General features: G+C 62.5%; 1 protein-coding gene across 35 annotated transcripts in view; it reads left to right on the top strand.

Moving 5' to 3' along the window:
• The window catches only part of VAV2 (vav guanine nucleotide exchange factor 2), a 174252-nt gene that overhangs the window by 88938 nt on the left and 71431 nt on the right, over positions 1–13883 (top strand). For 26 of the 35 annotated variants that reach the window (XM_085001057.1, XM_085001054.1, XM_021071367.2 and 23 more), the window contains exon 3: positions 4305–4363. The exons of the other annotated variants lie outside the window; for them this stretch is intronic. In XM_085001057.1, the coding sequence (XP_084857183.1) occupies positions 4305–4363 (59 nt within the window). The remainder of the gene's footprint in view (positions 1–4304; positions 4364–13883) is intronic. 35 annotated transcript variants of the gene reach the window in all.

The raw sequence follows: 13883 nt of genomic DNA, 5'->3' as shown, positions 1-13883 counted from the left end.
CTATTTATCTGTCCAACCATCGACCTACTTGTCCATCTGTCCATCTGCCCACCATTTGTCTGTCTGTCCATCTATCCACCACTCATGTCCCAGACATTCTTTGAGCATTTTTTTTTTCTTTTTGGCTATGCCCACGGCCTACAGAAGTTCCTGAGCCAGGGATCAAACCCTCATCACAGCTACAACCCACAGCAGTGACACCGCCGATCCTTAGCTCCCTGAGCCACGAGGGAACCCCTCTTTGAGCATTCTGAAGGTCAGTCTGTGACTTAAGTGCATCTGCGAAACTCGGTGAGCTGCAGTGTTTCTCAACTGTGAAATGCGAAGAGGCAGCTCAGAGCCTGGTTTTCGAGGTCACGTGTGATGCCAGCCCCAGAAGAGCCTGGAAGAGCTGAAATGGGACATGACAGGTGCCACTTATCTGAGATGCCCGAGGCTCTCTGCGTGGAGATGCTGGAACCGAGGCCTGTGCCCACCCCTTAGGGAACGGGGGAGTGTGGACCCCCCCACCCCGCCACAGGTTCCACGCGGTGGGGAACAGAAGCGTCCGCTCTCAGAACCCCTGCTTGACCTCGAGCAAGTCCATGGGTGTCTGGGCCTTGGCTTCCTCTTTGTAAGATGCGGGCACAGGCCGGGCTGCCTTCTCCCGGGAGGGAGCCTGCTGGGGCTCTTGGAACTTGGCGATGGCGCCTGGGGAGGAGCAAAGTCTGATCCCCCGACCACCGGCACTGGCACTGAGTAGGGCATCGAACATCTATCAAGTCAGGGAAGCGAAAGTCATTCATGTGCTCTAGACTGAAACAGCAGTTTCAAGAAATGACAATTTATTTCTCTTTTCTGATATGGTCCACCCTGTCCCACCCCTCCCCACCCCACCCATCCCATCTCATGCTGCCCCCTCCATACCTGCTCTTCTGGGGGCACCTTCTGAGGAGGGGTGTCTGGAGTCTGTCTGCACAGACCTGTGCCCCAGGGCAGGCTCTCGGCCGTGGTGGCTGGGGGGCTGCGCTGACCGATAGCCGCGTCCAGCATGTGCAGGATGAAGTGGAAAGAGGACCTTCGGCCACATCAGGAGTTTTCCCAAGACGAGGAAGGCAGGCCCTTGACCGTGAACGAGACAGGTGGTGTGGGGCGAAGCCCAGTGCTCTGCTGGCTCCCACCGCTCCCGGCCTCTGTCTTCTGGCCTTTGGGCTGGGCCTGGCCATCTGCATTCTAAACCTCCTCCCACCCACGCATGCCTGGGGGGGGTCTCCATCTGAATGGTGGCCGGGGTGGAGCCCGTGGGGCCGGAGCAGGCCGGGCTGGGCGGGGCCGAGCGGAGGTGGCCATCCAGGTCCAGACCCCAGACCCCGACGCCCCTCCTCGGGCCGTCGCACCCATTCCTGTTCCTTCAGCTGAAACGTTAAAGGTCACGGCTGAGGCAGAGGCTTGATGGCCGTGAGCAGCGTTGACAGCCTCTCCAGCTTTGGGGAGCTGGCCGTGCACATTTCTCCTCCTACCAGGTCCCCTTGGGGACACGGCTTTCTCCTGGGACTCCCCTGCCGGCCCTGCCCGCATGTCCCTTTGTCCCGTTGCGAGCCGGGGCCGAGGCTCTCTGCGCCCAGGCGGGAGCGGTTAGTGGGCATGTGGGGGGGGGTGGCGGGGAGGGGGAGGGAGCAGGTGCACGTCTTTTCATTCATTCTCAGGGATGCAGACAAGAAGTGGAGATAAAAGTTGGGGAAATGTCATCCTTTGGCATTTATGTTTTCAGAGTAGCCTGGACCATGGGCCCCGCGGTTTTTTGATCATCGCGGGAGAGGGCTGCCTCTGCGGGGGCCCACCTCCTTGGTTCCAGGAGTGGGGGGCTCTGGGGAGCTGCCATAGGGCTTTGCGCCCCCGGCAGGGAGAGGCGCCTGCTCCTTAGCCTTTCACAGGGGCAGGCGGAGGTGGGGGGGGCACTGCCCTGTCTGACGCCATGGCTTTCGGGATCCCAGGTCTGCCAGGAGCCCCTGCCCTGGGCCTTGGGTCACCGGAGTGAGGTTCCCCATGGCGGGACCCAAGATGTCCCTTCACGCCCAGACGCCGGGCGGGAAACACGCAGCCCAGGCAGAGCGCGGGACAGGCACCTGGAACACGGCTGGGGTGGTGAACCCCGTTTAAAGAGCTGCCCCAGGCAGGCGATGGGAGCCCAGAGCAGAGCCCTTCACACACTGCTAGTGATTTAGGTTCCAGCCTGGAGCAGAGGGGCTGAGAGCTCACAGCTGGGGCTGTGGTCACAGCAGCCGGAGAAGCCATTCTGTCCCCTGGTGGCCTGGGGACATGGGGACCATCTCTCGGCCTTGGCTCCCTCCCCGTATGAAACTCGGCCTGGCCACTAACTCCAGGTTGGCAAACAGGTTTCGTCTGTGAGGCCACTGCTGCCCACTTGCTGGTGCCTGTGTGGACTCTGCAGGAAGGATTCTAAGCCTGCACCTGGCTCCACAGGGGGAGTGCGGCAGTTGATTAGCAATGTCTGCCATGGGAGGCGTAGGAGAGGGGAGGCTTGTTAGCCCTCTGGAATCCACATCCTTCAGCCCTGACGTTTCTAGCATCCTTTCTCGTAACTCCGCGGACGTGAAGCAATATTGCTTTCATTTTCCGTCTTCCTAAATATTTAGAGCCCTCCAAAGCCAGGAAGCACAGCAGAAGCCAAGTCGCTCATTTTTGGTGAAAGGCCTCTTGTAGCCCACAAGGACGGGGGCCCCGGCTGGGCCAGCGGCACAGAAGGCCAGTTGAGTCCTGTCTGAGGGACACAGAAGAGCCCTGTCCCTCCTCAGACTCCTAACTTCCGTGAGTCCCGGGGCCTGAAATAGAAACCCTCCCGGAAGAGAGCCCAGCACTCAGCTTGTGGGTCAAGGCGGCCATCTCGCTGGCGGGGAAAGGGCCCTTCTGCACCATTTGGGGGTTTCTCCCCCCTTTTAGAAAATTGCTGGTAGAAGGAGAGCAGCTTGAAAGGAAGTCTGAGGCATGTGTCCCCGATGGGGCTCTGGGCAGGTGACCGTGCCGCAGCTTTCCCGTCCGCCAGCGGTCCAGGGCCGGCCTGGCCTGGAGGGGTGAGGATTGGCCCAACGACGCGCACAAAAGGCCCATCGGCCAGTTTCTGGGACAGCCAGTCCCCAGCAGAGGGTGTCTGGGAATCTGGCAAGTGGTTCACGGTCCCGTCTTCAGACACATGTGCACACGCAGGGCACACACATCACCTCCTGTGCACGCCCACCCATGCACACACTCATGGCCACTCTCAAAGTCGAGGCTTGCCTCGCTCTGCCTCCTCTGTGTGTGGTGTCCGGCACGCCAGGCCCCGCTCCGTCCTGCAGGGAGCGGTGTGAGCTGCGCCCTGACACGCTCGTGGGAGGGATGCCCTGTGCTCAGGGTTGGCCGCCGCCCTCTCCTCGCCTCAGTCTCCCGTAACTGTCCCTGGGGCCTCCCCCCCCGCTCGCCACCTGTCCTCCACCAACACAGCTGTGTCGGGGCTTCTGGGGCGCGGATGGGTCCTGTGTGTCTGGAGGAGGCTGGACGCAGGGCAGGACTGGGTTGGGGCAGGGGCAGCAGAGGAGAGAGCGGCCACTGCTCAGGACTTTGATTTTGACAAACCTGTCCGTCGGGGGAGAGCCTGCTGACATCCCCTCTTGCAGTCAGAACCTGGGGCTCTACCTGGACCCTGTTAAATGGTCCTACATACAGAGAGAGGAGGGGCTGGAAGGGAAGAGAGCGCTCCGCTCGGATGTTTGTGTCTACGCTGCGCCCCGGGCTGCTGTGTGACTTTGGGCAAGTCACTTGACTTCTCTGGGCCTCTGTTTCTGCATCCCCGAAATGGGGCAGGGCCAACTGGGAATAGGGGTGGTTATGAGTCACGTCGGAACTACCAGAACCGTAGCCTGGGGCGGGCACTTTGAAGGCACGATGCCTGCAAAGGCTCCCCTTGGTCCCGAAGAGGAAGACCCTCTCCTGGGGGAGGGGGAGGCTCACGGAGTCGTTCTCAGCAGGTGCCGGGAGACGGCCGATGGGGGCTGTGAGCCCAGCCCGGCTCCTCTCTGAAGTGCTGCACCGGGAGTGCGACAGCCCTCCGCAAATATTAGTGCCCCAAAGTGACACGCTCTGCGTGACAAACGCAAGATAGGTATTTAGCCTAAAAACTCCTAGGCTTTCTGTTTTATTTCCTTTAAACCAAGATGAAATGTGCTTAGTGAACACTTCTCACCGTCTGCAAACCACTTCATCACAGTTTGATGAGGACGCTCGGCTTCCTCGCGAAATTACAGAAGCGTCTCCTTGTCTCCCCCCAGGTCATCTCCGCCGTGTCCAGACTCTCGCTGCACAACCTGGCCCAGAACAAAGGGATCCGGTGAGTTCCGCGCGGCGCACGCTGCTGAGTGCCGGCCCTTTCATCTCCATCCGCCACCACGTGCCCTGGCACAGACGCTGGCGTCTGGAGCCGGACCCTCTGCCGTGCCTTTATCGTCAGCTCTCAGCTGGAAGGGGCGGGGAGGAAGGCGGAGCCTCCAGCTTCACGCCAGGGAACTCTTGCAGGCGTGTTACCAGTGGCTCGAAACCGCTTTCCATTTATGTAATAAGATCAGCAAATTAATCCTTTCACAGACCATTGCCCACCTAAATGCACTCTCGGAGGCGGGCTTTGCCTCCAGTGAGGTAGCTGGGACCCGCTGGCTTGGGGCTGAAGGCCTCCTGGCAGGAGTCTGTCCCACTTTGGTTTAATTCTCCCCGGATTGCAGGGTTCGGCCTCAGAGAATTGCGTGGCCTTTCGTCCCTGACCCGCAGATGCGGCGTGCGGGCCTCGGGGGAGAGGAGCCGGCCACCCCCCGTTGAGGCCTGGTCTCGCAGACCTGGGGCCAGGGGGACCGCGTTCCTGGCCGAGTGGGGACAAGCACAGAGTCTGCTTCCGTCATGTCCTGGGGGACGTGGGCCAGCACCGGGGGGACAGGAGGCTTGGCAGGGCAGGAACACCGCCTCCCGAGGGTGGCGTGGATGGGGTCCCACCTGGGTGGGTGCAGGTGACATTGTGACGGTGCTTGAACTACCGAGGAGGCTTCACCCTGGTGGTGTCGTGGGGGGCACCGTCCATCCATGGACTGGGGTGGGGGGGTCCCAGGACCAGCGTGGTCACCGCGTGTGAACCAGCACAGCTGTCCCTTCGTGGGGCTGTTTGCCCAGGTCCCGAGAGTCGCCAGAACAGGTTGAAATGTTAGGGAACCCACGCAGGAGCTCTTTGTTGGGTTCTCAAAGGACTTAGGAATGTCATTGAATTGAGGAGTTTTAAAAATAATATTGGACGAAGGATAGGCTGTTTAAAAATGTTTAAAACCCACTATTAAAATCACATTTGAGAATGTCAATAACACGTTTAGGTATAAAGATTCACAGCAAGGTGACACCCCTGGACCCACCGTCCAGCCCACGTTCTAGAACCTTGCTTTACCAGTGAGGCCTCCAGAGGCCCGGGCTGGGTGTCAGCGTAGCTTTCGCGAGGTCTGTAACAGTTTACAAGTGTTCGGTTAGGCGTTCTCCTGTGGCGCCGCGGGTTAAGGATCCGGCGTTGTCACTGCAGCGGCTGCTGTGGCTCGGGTTTGATCCCTGGCTTGGGAACTTCCACATGCTGAAGGTGTGGCCAGAAAAATAAAATCCAAAAGTGTGCAGTTAAAAAACATATGTTGTCTTTGGATACGAAGACGGCAGGTGAGTTTTTGTGTCTTTGTTTTTCCAGAAACGGGAAAACGGGAAACGTTTCTCTCCCGCTGGCTCAGGACAGGGGCGCGTCCCAGCCCGTTCTAGCATCTTCTCCACCTGTGTGCGTATGTGGACGCACCCGCAGGCAGGAAGGACGTTTGTAGGAAACAGTCCCTTTATCTGTGCTTCCACGTGATGCAGGAGCCACGGTCCTTCTCTAAATCCTTTAAACATCCTCCCAAACGAGGAGCCCAGCGGGGTCCCTGGGTGGACGAGCCAGCCGGCTCTGCTGGGACGCGGTCCTGCCGTGGTGGCCTCGGTGCAGGCGCTTCACGCCCTGCCTGGTCCTGCGGGGCCCAGGCCGAGACCCCCGGTCCGTGGACCCTGAGAGCCTGAGTCCCTGGGCGGTGTACCTGGCGACGGGACCTGCTGGTGGCTTAGAAGGTGGTGGGGACCGTGAGAGGGGCATGCGTCCTGCTCTGGCTGGTGTGGAGGCCCCTGCGGGGCGAGGTGGTGCCCTCCCTCCTGGCCTTCTCACCGTCCCTGTCCCTGCACCGCCCCTGGAGCCCTCTGCCCCCGCAGTCCCCGTGCACCCTGCCCGGCAGCGGGAGGACAGAGGTGGTGCCGCCGGCCTGCTCGCTGAGGCTGCCCCTCTTCCCCTGCTGTTCCGGGGCCGCCTGTGGGTGCAGTGGTCCCCTGGACAGAGAATGAAGACCCGGCCCAGAGAGACGTGAACAGAGAGGGTGTGATGCGCGGCAGAGTCGTGAGCCGCGTCCCGTTGTGGGACCGGGAGGAGCCCGGGGGGGCTCATCAGAGTGGGGTCGGATGAGGCGTTTGAGGCCCGTAGGCAGGGTGGGCCCACAGGGGTCTGCAGCGGGCCAGTACCTGTGAGTGTTTGCTTTCATAACACAACAGGGGGCGTAGGGGCCCCCAAGCCCACCCTCAGTTTCCACGATTCCCCAGGACTCATTTGCTCTGGGTCCTCACGGCGAGAGGGGCAGGCTCGGGGCAGCAAATGGGAAAGGCACGGACTCGAGGCCAGGCCAGGCCAGGCTGGAGCTCGGGGTCTCCCCTCCCCGGGAGTCGGGTGGACGGGGCTTAATTCCCCTCAAGCCACGTGTGACGTCACATGCGGCGTGGCCAGCCAGGGGACCCCCCCCCCGAGCATCGGTGGCCAGGTCTCATTGGGGACCCGGCTGACTGCCCATGTAGGTGGCCTTAACCTCCAGCCCCTCCAGCCCCAAGGCCCCGAGAACCCCATCGTTAGCCCAGACTCTGGCCTGACCCAGCGCCCCGTGAACAAAGACGCCCTTCTCAGCGGGGTGTCCCAGGGGCTCCGAGCCTCTCCCAGGAGCTGGGCAGGCCAGAGCTTGGTTGGGCCTGTGGGGTGTGGGCAGCCCAGGGCTGCCGAGTTAACCCTTTACTGCAGGGGGGGGTGTCTGCAGACAAATGGAGGGGGCGGGGCCTCCAGATGGGAGCCCGGCCTTGGCGGGAAGACCTGCCCCCGCGTTTTGTCCTCACCCTTGGCGCCCGCTGCCACAGTGCTCCCTCCTCGGCTAAGCCCCGGTCCAGAACTTCCCCAGGGGCCTGTCCCCCGTCAGTCCCCGAGGACAGGACCGCTGTCACTTTGCACGGAGCCCCCACCTGAGCCCAGCGCCCTTGAAGAAGCCCTTGTCCCTGCAACAGGCTGAGGTCCCCAGAGGTGACAACGTCAGGGAGCCGCCAAGACGAATGCGATGCGCTGTCTAGGCTCTTCCTCCAGCCGCGTTTAATACCCTGTTAGTAATTAGCCAAAGGTGTCACGTTAGCCAGGCTCTTTTCTTTTTTGAAAACCCACAGACCAAGGCTGCAGCCCTGAGGCAGCCCTTCCTCTTTTCATGGCTGGAGACGAGCCCAGCGTGCTGCTTTTAAAAAAATGGTCATTTTCACAAGGCCTGCTCTGTGCATAATGAGCTGATTTTTCACAGAAGCCCCAGTTATGCTTCTTAGAGGCTGATGAATAGGAGGCTTAATCTAAGCGCCCCACCCTGGTGCCTGCCGGGGCGCGGGGAGCGGGGGTCTTCAGAAGTGATGTGATGGGGGAGTCGTCCACGGGGCATGCGAGTCCTTGCGGAAGCCAGAGCTGGCCCTCCCGAGGGAGGGGTGTCCTGTTTGGGGGCGTCAGGCTGTGAGTGTCTGGGAGGGAGGAGATGGCAAGAGACCCTCTCTGTGGCCGAAACTGAAAGGGGAGGCCCAGACGCCCCCAGCCCACAGAGTCTCGTCTGTCAGCCACCTGCTTGCTCAGTGACCTTAGGCAGGGGTGCTCTTGGACCCTCTGTCTCTTCTTCCATAGGCTGGGAAGATTCCCCGCAACCCTGCAGGGTTGCCCTGAGCCTGTGATGCGTGTGGCAGGGAGGAGCTCTCTGCAGATTCCGTTTGTGTGGATGTAGCTTTCTGACGCCACGACATTTGTAAGAGGGAGGCAGGAGGGTCAGAGTCAGGAGGAGCTGCGATGACGGGGCCAGAAGCCACAGAGTGCAGGTCGGCTCAGGAGCTGTAAACGGCAGGGAACAGGTGCGCCCCTGGAGCCTCCAGAAAGGGACCAGCCTTGCTGACACCTTGATCTGAGTCCATAGGACCCATTGCAGAGCAGCAAGGTGACAGGCCCGTGTTGTTTGAGGCCACTGTTTGTGGTGCTTGGTGACAGCAGCAGGAGGAGCCAATGCACATTTCGGCACCGCATGGGGGTCTTGCGATCGGGCAAGAGGCCACTGCAGGGCCTCAGGTGCACAGACACCTCCACACACACCCCGCTGGGGCCTCACTGGGCTGGGTGCTCCTGGGAGCTGGGAGGGGCCTGACTTTGATGCCCTGGCCGGGGTCCTGGCCCAGCCTCCCCCCACCCCTCTTCTGCTCGCTGATGTTTTATTGAATTGGAGTAAAAGTCACATAATATAAATGTCGTCCCTTTAAAGCGTGCAGTCCAGTAGCTGTTAGCATGTCCACGGTGTCCATGCACCTCGGTCTCCTTCCCAAGCATTTCACACCCGAACGTAGGGGCCCGGCAGCGGGGGCAGCAGGTGCCTGTGGTGTTCTGGGTCCTCTCTCTGTAGAAGGTCCTAGAAGGGAAGGGGGGGCTCCTTGTGGTGAAGGCGGGGCTAGGAGGGGGGGGCGCCTGTCTGGGAGGTGTTGGAGGAGGGCGTGGGGGCCGGGGGGAAGGGACACTGAGGCCTGGTCAGTTCTGTCCCTTTGCTTTGAGGAGCTGATGTGACAGTCAGCGCTGGAGGCCGGCCGACCCTGGGGGCGGGGGGGTTTGCTTTGTGCCTCGAAGCGGGTGTGTGTTCTGTGGGCCCGCCTGGTTCCAGGGAGCAGGGGGGGCTGTGGCTCTGCATGGCCCGTCCCGCGCCCTCGGGCCTCGCAGGCGTGCATCACACGGAACCTGCCTCAGAGCAAGGAGGGGCCCCGCGGGCCGTGTCCCCCCGCCGAGGGCAGTGGTTACAGCGTGTGGATTCGTTTTCCAGCCTCCTGATGGAGTGACGCCGGCCTGTGCTGCCTGCGCGCAGGACGTCCTCTGGGCGGGAATCCCACGCGGCCTTAAACCTCCCACCCTCTCTTGGCCGAGCACCCGCTGCCCCAGCTTGGTGACAGTGACCCAGGCTCGGGGAGGAGGGGGCGGAGGGGAGGGCCCAGTGCTGACCTCGGCGGCGTCCTGTCCGCACCGGCCACCAGGATGGAGCTCCTGGGTGGTGCATGGAGCCTCTGAACCTCTCTGACCGTCCAGGGGCTGCGCCATCCTTCCCCGGACACAGGCGTGGTTGGCGCCTGCGGCTGGGTCGGGGCGCCGTCTGTGAGCGGGGTCGTCGAAGGACGGGGGGAGGAGACGGGCGGTGGCTTTGGCCGAGTGCGTCTCCACCGTCCTCCGCCCGGGCCTGGTCAGAAGTGGGGAGGACCACCCCGTGGGCTTCCCTCTGGGCTCCCGCTCTGCACGAGAGCGGGGAGGAGCCGCCCTTGTTCAGAAACACACAGACCGGCCGTTGCCCGCAGGGCAGCGGGGAGCGGATGCCTGCGGGAGCCGGGCCGGCGGGCGGGGGACCGGCTGGAGGGGCCCGAGCGGCCAGCTGGAGCCTCGGCGCTGCGGCGGCGGCGGCGGCCGCGGGGCTTTAATAGGACGGCACGCAGCTGAGTTTCTCGGCTTGCCCCACTCCCAGCTCTTTGTAGTCGCTGTCAGCTGGCCTTGCCCGCAGTCTGCTGAGCTAAGGGGTTTTTGTTACTGTTTCTTCCCTCCCTCCCCCGCCCTCGCTTCCTCTCCCCCTTGCCCCGCCGCCTGCCCGTCCTTCTGTCCGTCTAGCCACCCGGTGGTCCGTCCGTCCACCCCTCATCTGTCCACTTGTACGTCCACCCACCTCTCTGTCCGTCTGTCCTTCCACCCATCCATCCGCTACCTGCCCGTCCTTCTTCCAACTGTCCATCTATGTGCTCGTCCACCCACCTGTCCTGCCGCCCACCCCCCGCCCCACTCCATCCTCTCTCTGTGACTGCCAGTGGGTTGGTCTCCGTGTGGTGCTACGAGTTGGTCAGGGTCACGGCTTCCGTGGCCTGGCGGTGATGGGTTGGGCCTGTCTGCTCCCCAGCATGGGGCAGGCCCTCGACCTTGTGCTGCGGCGGGGGTGGGGGTAGGGGTGGGACGGGGACCCGGCCGCCTGAGGTGAGGGTGGGATGCTGGGTCAGTTTCTGTACCCCAAGCCTCCATGACCTCTGGGTAAAGTGGGGCATCCCGTAGCCCCTCCTGGTTGCTGTCAGGATTTGCTGGGCGACCCTGAGCCCTCAGCGCAGTGTCTGGCACATGCTAGGTCCAGCGCCGAGGGACAGACAGGGGTGGGAGGAGCCTCCCTGGGCCTCAGCTTCCTCGTCTGTGTGGGGGTCTGCCTGCCCTTGCCTGAGGGCTATGAGGGGCGAGTTTCTGATTCTGAGCCTGCAGTGGAGGGAGCGTGCTGGTGCCTGAGCTGTTATGGGGCTGGGCTCCAAGGGCACCTGTCTGCCCCCCGCTCCCCCCACAACCCCAGCGCTCCTCAGGGGGCTTGGGTGCCCTCATTTGGAATCCTGGTGCCGCACTGACCCGTCGTCGCTGGCAGGGGTCCCTGTGTGAAGGTGAGAGTCCACGCTGCTTGAGGGGGTTCCTGGCGGATGGGCCGCCTCACAGGCCGAGAGCCGTCTGTGTGGGGCAGTGAGACCTGGCCTGTGGCGCTGTGACCCCCAAGACTCCCAAGGCCCTCCGGGCTGATTCTGGTCTTTGTGCGGCTCCCACACCCGGCCCTTCACCCCCTTTTACACACGGGGAGACGGAGGCCCAGGGACCATCTGTTCCCCGGGGTCCCGGGCAGGTGGGGGCTGGGCCTGGGGGCTGTCCATTCATTCGTTCCTTTGCTCCTTTGTTCTTTCATTTTATCGGTGCCGGTGGGGCGCCAGCCACTGGGCACTTCCAGGTGGGGAGATGGACTCAACCCTCGTCACAAGCAGGTGAAGGCCGCAGCCGTGCGCAGAGCAGATGCACGGAGAGCGGGGAACGCGGCCGGCCCCAAACCAGAGCCATCAGGTTAAGGGCCAGCCTGAGAGATTCCAGCCGGGCGGGATTCCAGCGGGTTTCTTAGCGCTGAGCTTCCTTCAGAGCAGGCTGAGGAGTGGCCCCAAGAAGAGACACCCTGTGAACGTGAGCTTTTTTGGAAAAAGTCTTTGTCAGGGTCATTAATTAAAGATCTTGGGATAAGATCACTCTGATTGTCCCCTTGGCCTTGAATCCAATGGCGAGAGTCCTTATGAGAGACACAGGGGACGTGTGTCCCTTACAAGAGACAGAGGAGGGACGTGGAGATGAGGCGGAGACAGCAGCGATGCTGCCAAGCTCAGGGCTGCCTGGGGCCACCAGGGGTTGGGGGAGGCCGGAGGGCTTCTCCCTGGGGCACCGAGTGGCCCTGCCCGATCCGTCACTTAGGACTTCTGGCCTCCGGGACCGGGAAACCCCCAGAATGCATCCTGACACCGCATCTGTCCCTGGAGGGGACCCAGCCACACGCTCACCTTGCCGTCTGGCCAAGGCCCATCTGGGGTGCCTGCTGAAACCACAAAAAACAAAACAAAACGGGTCCTGAGGGGTCCAAGGAGCCCTGGTTCTTTATGTCTCGCACAGAAAGAATTCAGCGAGGGGCAAAGTGATAGAGGAGAAGCAATTCACTAGAATAGGCCGCTCGGGAGGTTGACAGGCAGGCGGGCGAGGGATGCTGTGCTGAGGACCCAGCGGGCTGCAGCTTCGCCGTCGGCGGAGGAGCGGGGCGGGGCGGGGAGACCACTGTCCTTTCCCTCTCGGGTGGACCTCGGCCTCCGTCAGCAGCGCCTCTGTGACGTCAGGCGGGGGAGTTTTCTTCTCCCTACGTGGGCACACGGGGACCGTCCGGGCACGCCGTGGGAATGAAAGAAAGGCGTTAACATAGCAAAATATGGTCTGTCATTTCCGGTTTCAGCATCGTGTCACCTTTCCCTCTGTTTTTGTTTTTAGCGCATGTCCTAGGAATCATTAACTTGCGGACCCTGCTGGGCAGGATGTGGGTTCCATTCCCCCAGTTTGATTGTTCTGGGACGCGGCTCGTGCGTCTGTGGCGGGGCTCAGTTGTGAGGCAGGTCCGCTGTCTTGGGCGATCATTGACTCCAGGGGGTCTCGCACACTCTTATCGTACGTACCTTCCCTGCGGGAGTAGCCTGCTTTGTTCCTCTGCTCTGGCCAGATCTCTGAGAGAATGGCTCCCTGCTGCTTCAAGCCCCCAGGGTGTGGTACGCGGCCCCTGGCAGCCCCAGGACACTCACACAGCGGGCATGTGGGTTTGGCTGTGAGCCCCGGGGCAGGGACGGGGTCGGGGTCCCTCGGCCCCCAGCACGCCTGATGTGTGGAGCTGAGCCCTGAGTGCCTAGGGGGAGGCTGGCAGCTGGCAGGGAGTTTTGGGGTTCAGGGACAGGAGAGTAGGCCTGCAAGGACGGTGGTGTCCTCGTTGGCGGGCGCCCCGTCCCACCACCGTTCAGAGCTAGGGCCTGGAAGGGTGGCCCCGAACCCTGGAGCCACGGCCCCCTCGGCGCCCGTCCTTCCCTCTCGGGAGCGAAGATAGCTTCGCTCCGGAACAAGCCACACAATCAGAGGCCGCCTCCTCAGCAAATCCCGCCATTAAACATTTATCGGGCAGCTGTGTCGCATTATCAGCTCGTTTGCAGAGCCCGGAAAGGAAGTCTTGTCGTGTTTTGCGCTGGGATTTATCCTCATGCGGGAGGGGATGTGAGGTCATTAAAAACGCCACGGAACAGAACGTGCCGTCCCAGTGCGGCCGGGGGCGGGGGGATGTGGCCTGGGAGGCTGGCTGCTGGCAGAGCCCCCAGCCCAGCGCTGGGGCCAGGCCCGCTGTGCTCTCTGCAGCCCCCAGCTCTGCTCCCAGCAGGGGCCGGTGGGGAGGCACCGAGCCGGTGAGTCAGAGACACTGAGGGTCTCTGGTGATAGGGGCCGGTCCCCTCGATGTCACCTGATCGTCCCCCTCACCGCAATTCTCCCCAGCGCCGGGTCCTTCTGTTCTCAGGACGGAGGAGGCCCCTCAGTGCCAACACATAGCTCCCGGGGCTCACCAGCTTGCAGCTGTGAATTGGCATGTCGGCCGTGTTCAGCTCGATGCCACCTGCCCCGGAGCCAGACGGGCGGACGGCCTCCTGCTAGAGCAGAGTGGCCGTCGTGGCCCAGGAGGTGGACCTGGCAACTCACACCCTGGCTCCTACAGCCTCTGCCTGTCGGTGAAGCCAGGATGCCCCGCGGCCGGAATTCAACCTGCCCCGCCGCGCGATGGGGGGGCTCTCGGCCAGGAGAACTGCCGTGGTCTCCGTTTTAATGATGAGAAACCGAGGCTTGAGAGGCTGAGGGACTGGCCTGAGGTCAGGCTCTGAGCGACTGGTGGGTGGACTCAGACGTGGCCCCGCCAGGCTGCCTCGCGGGGACCGCCACGCTGTCCAGCCTTCTGCAGCCGAGCCTGCCCACGTGGCCTGGGGTCCCCGCGCTGGTGCCCCCCACGCGGCCTCACTTTTAGGCAACACGTAGCAGTGTTTTGCCAGGAGAGAAAGGACTTGGCATTGCTCAGCTGGCTTATCATTCCCTGTTTATCATCTCCCCCTCTTTTATT

This window comes from Sus scrofa, chromosome 1 (assembly GCF_054392235.1).
Source record: "Sus scrofa isolate SSC_HxYL_T2T_F1_AM1 chromosome 1, Sscrofa_HxYL_maternal_Yorkshire_Landrace_v2.0, whole genome shotgun sequence".
In the NCBI taxonomy this organism is placed as follows: Eukaryota; Metazoa; Chordata; class Mammalia; order Artiodactyla; family Suidae; genus Sus; species Sus scrofa.
Note: the sequence above shows the minus strand (reverse complement) of the source record. Positions and strands in the feature narration are given on the sequence as shown.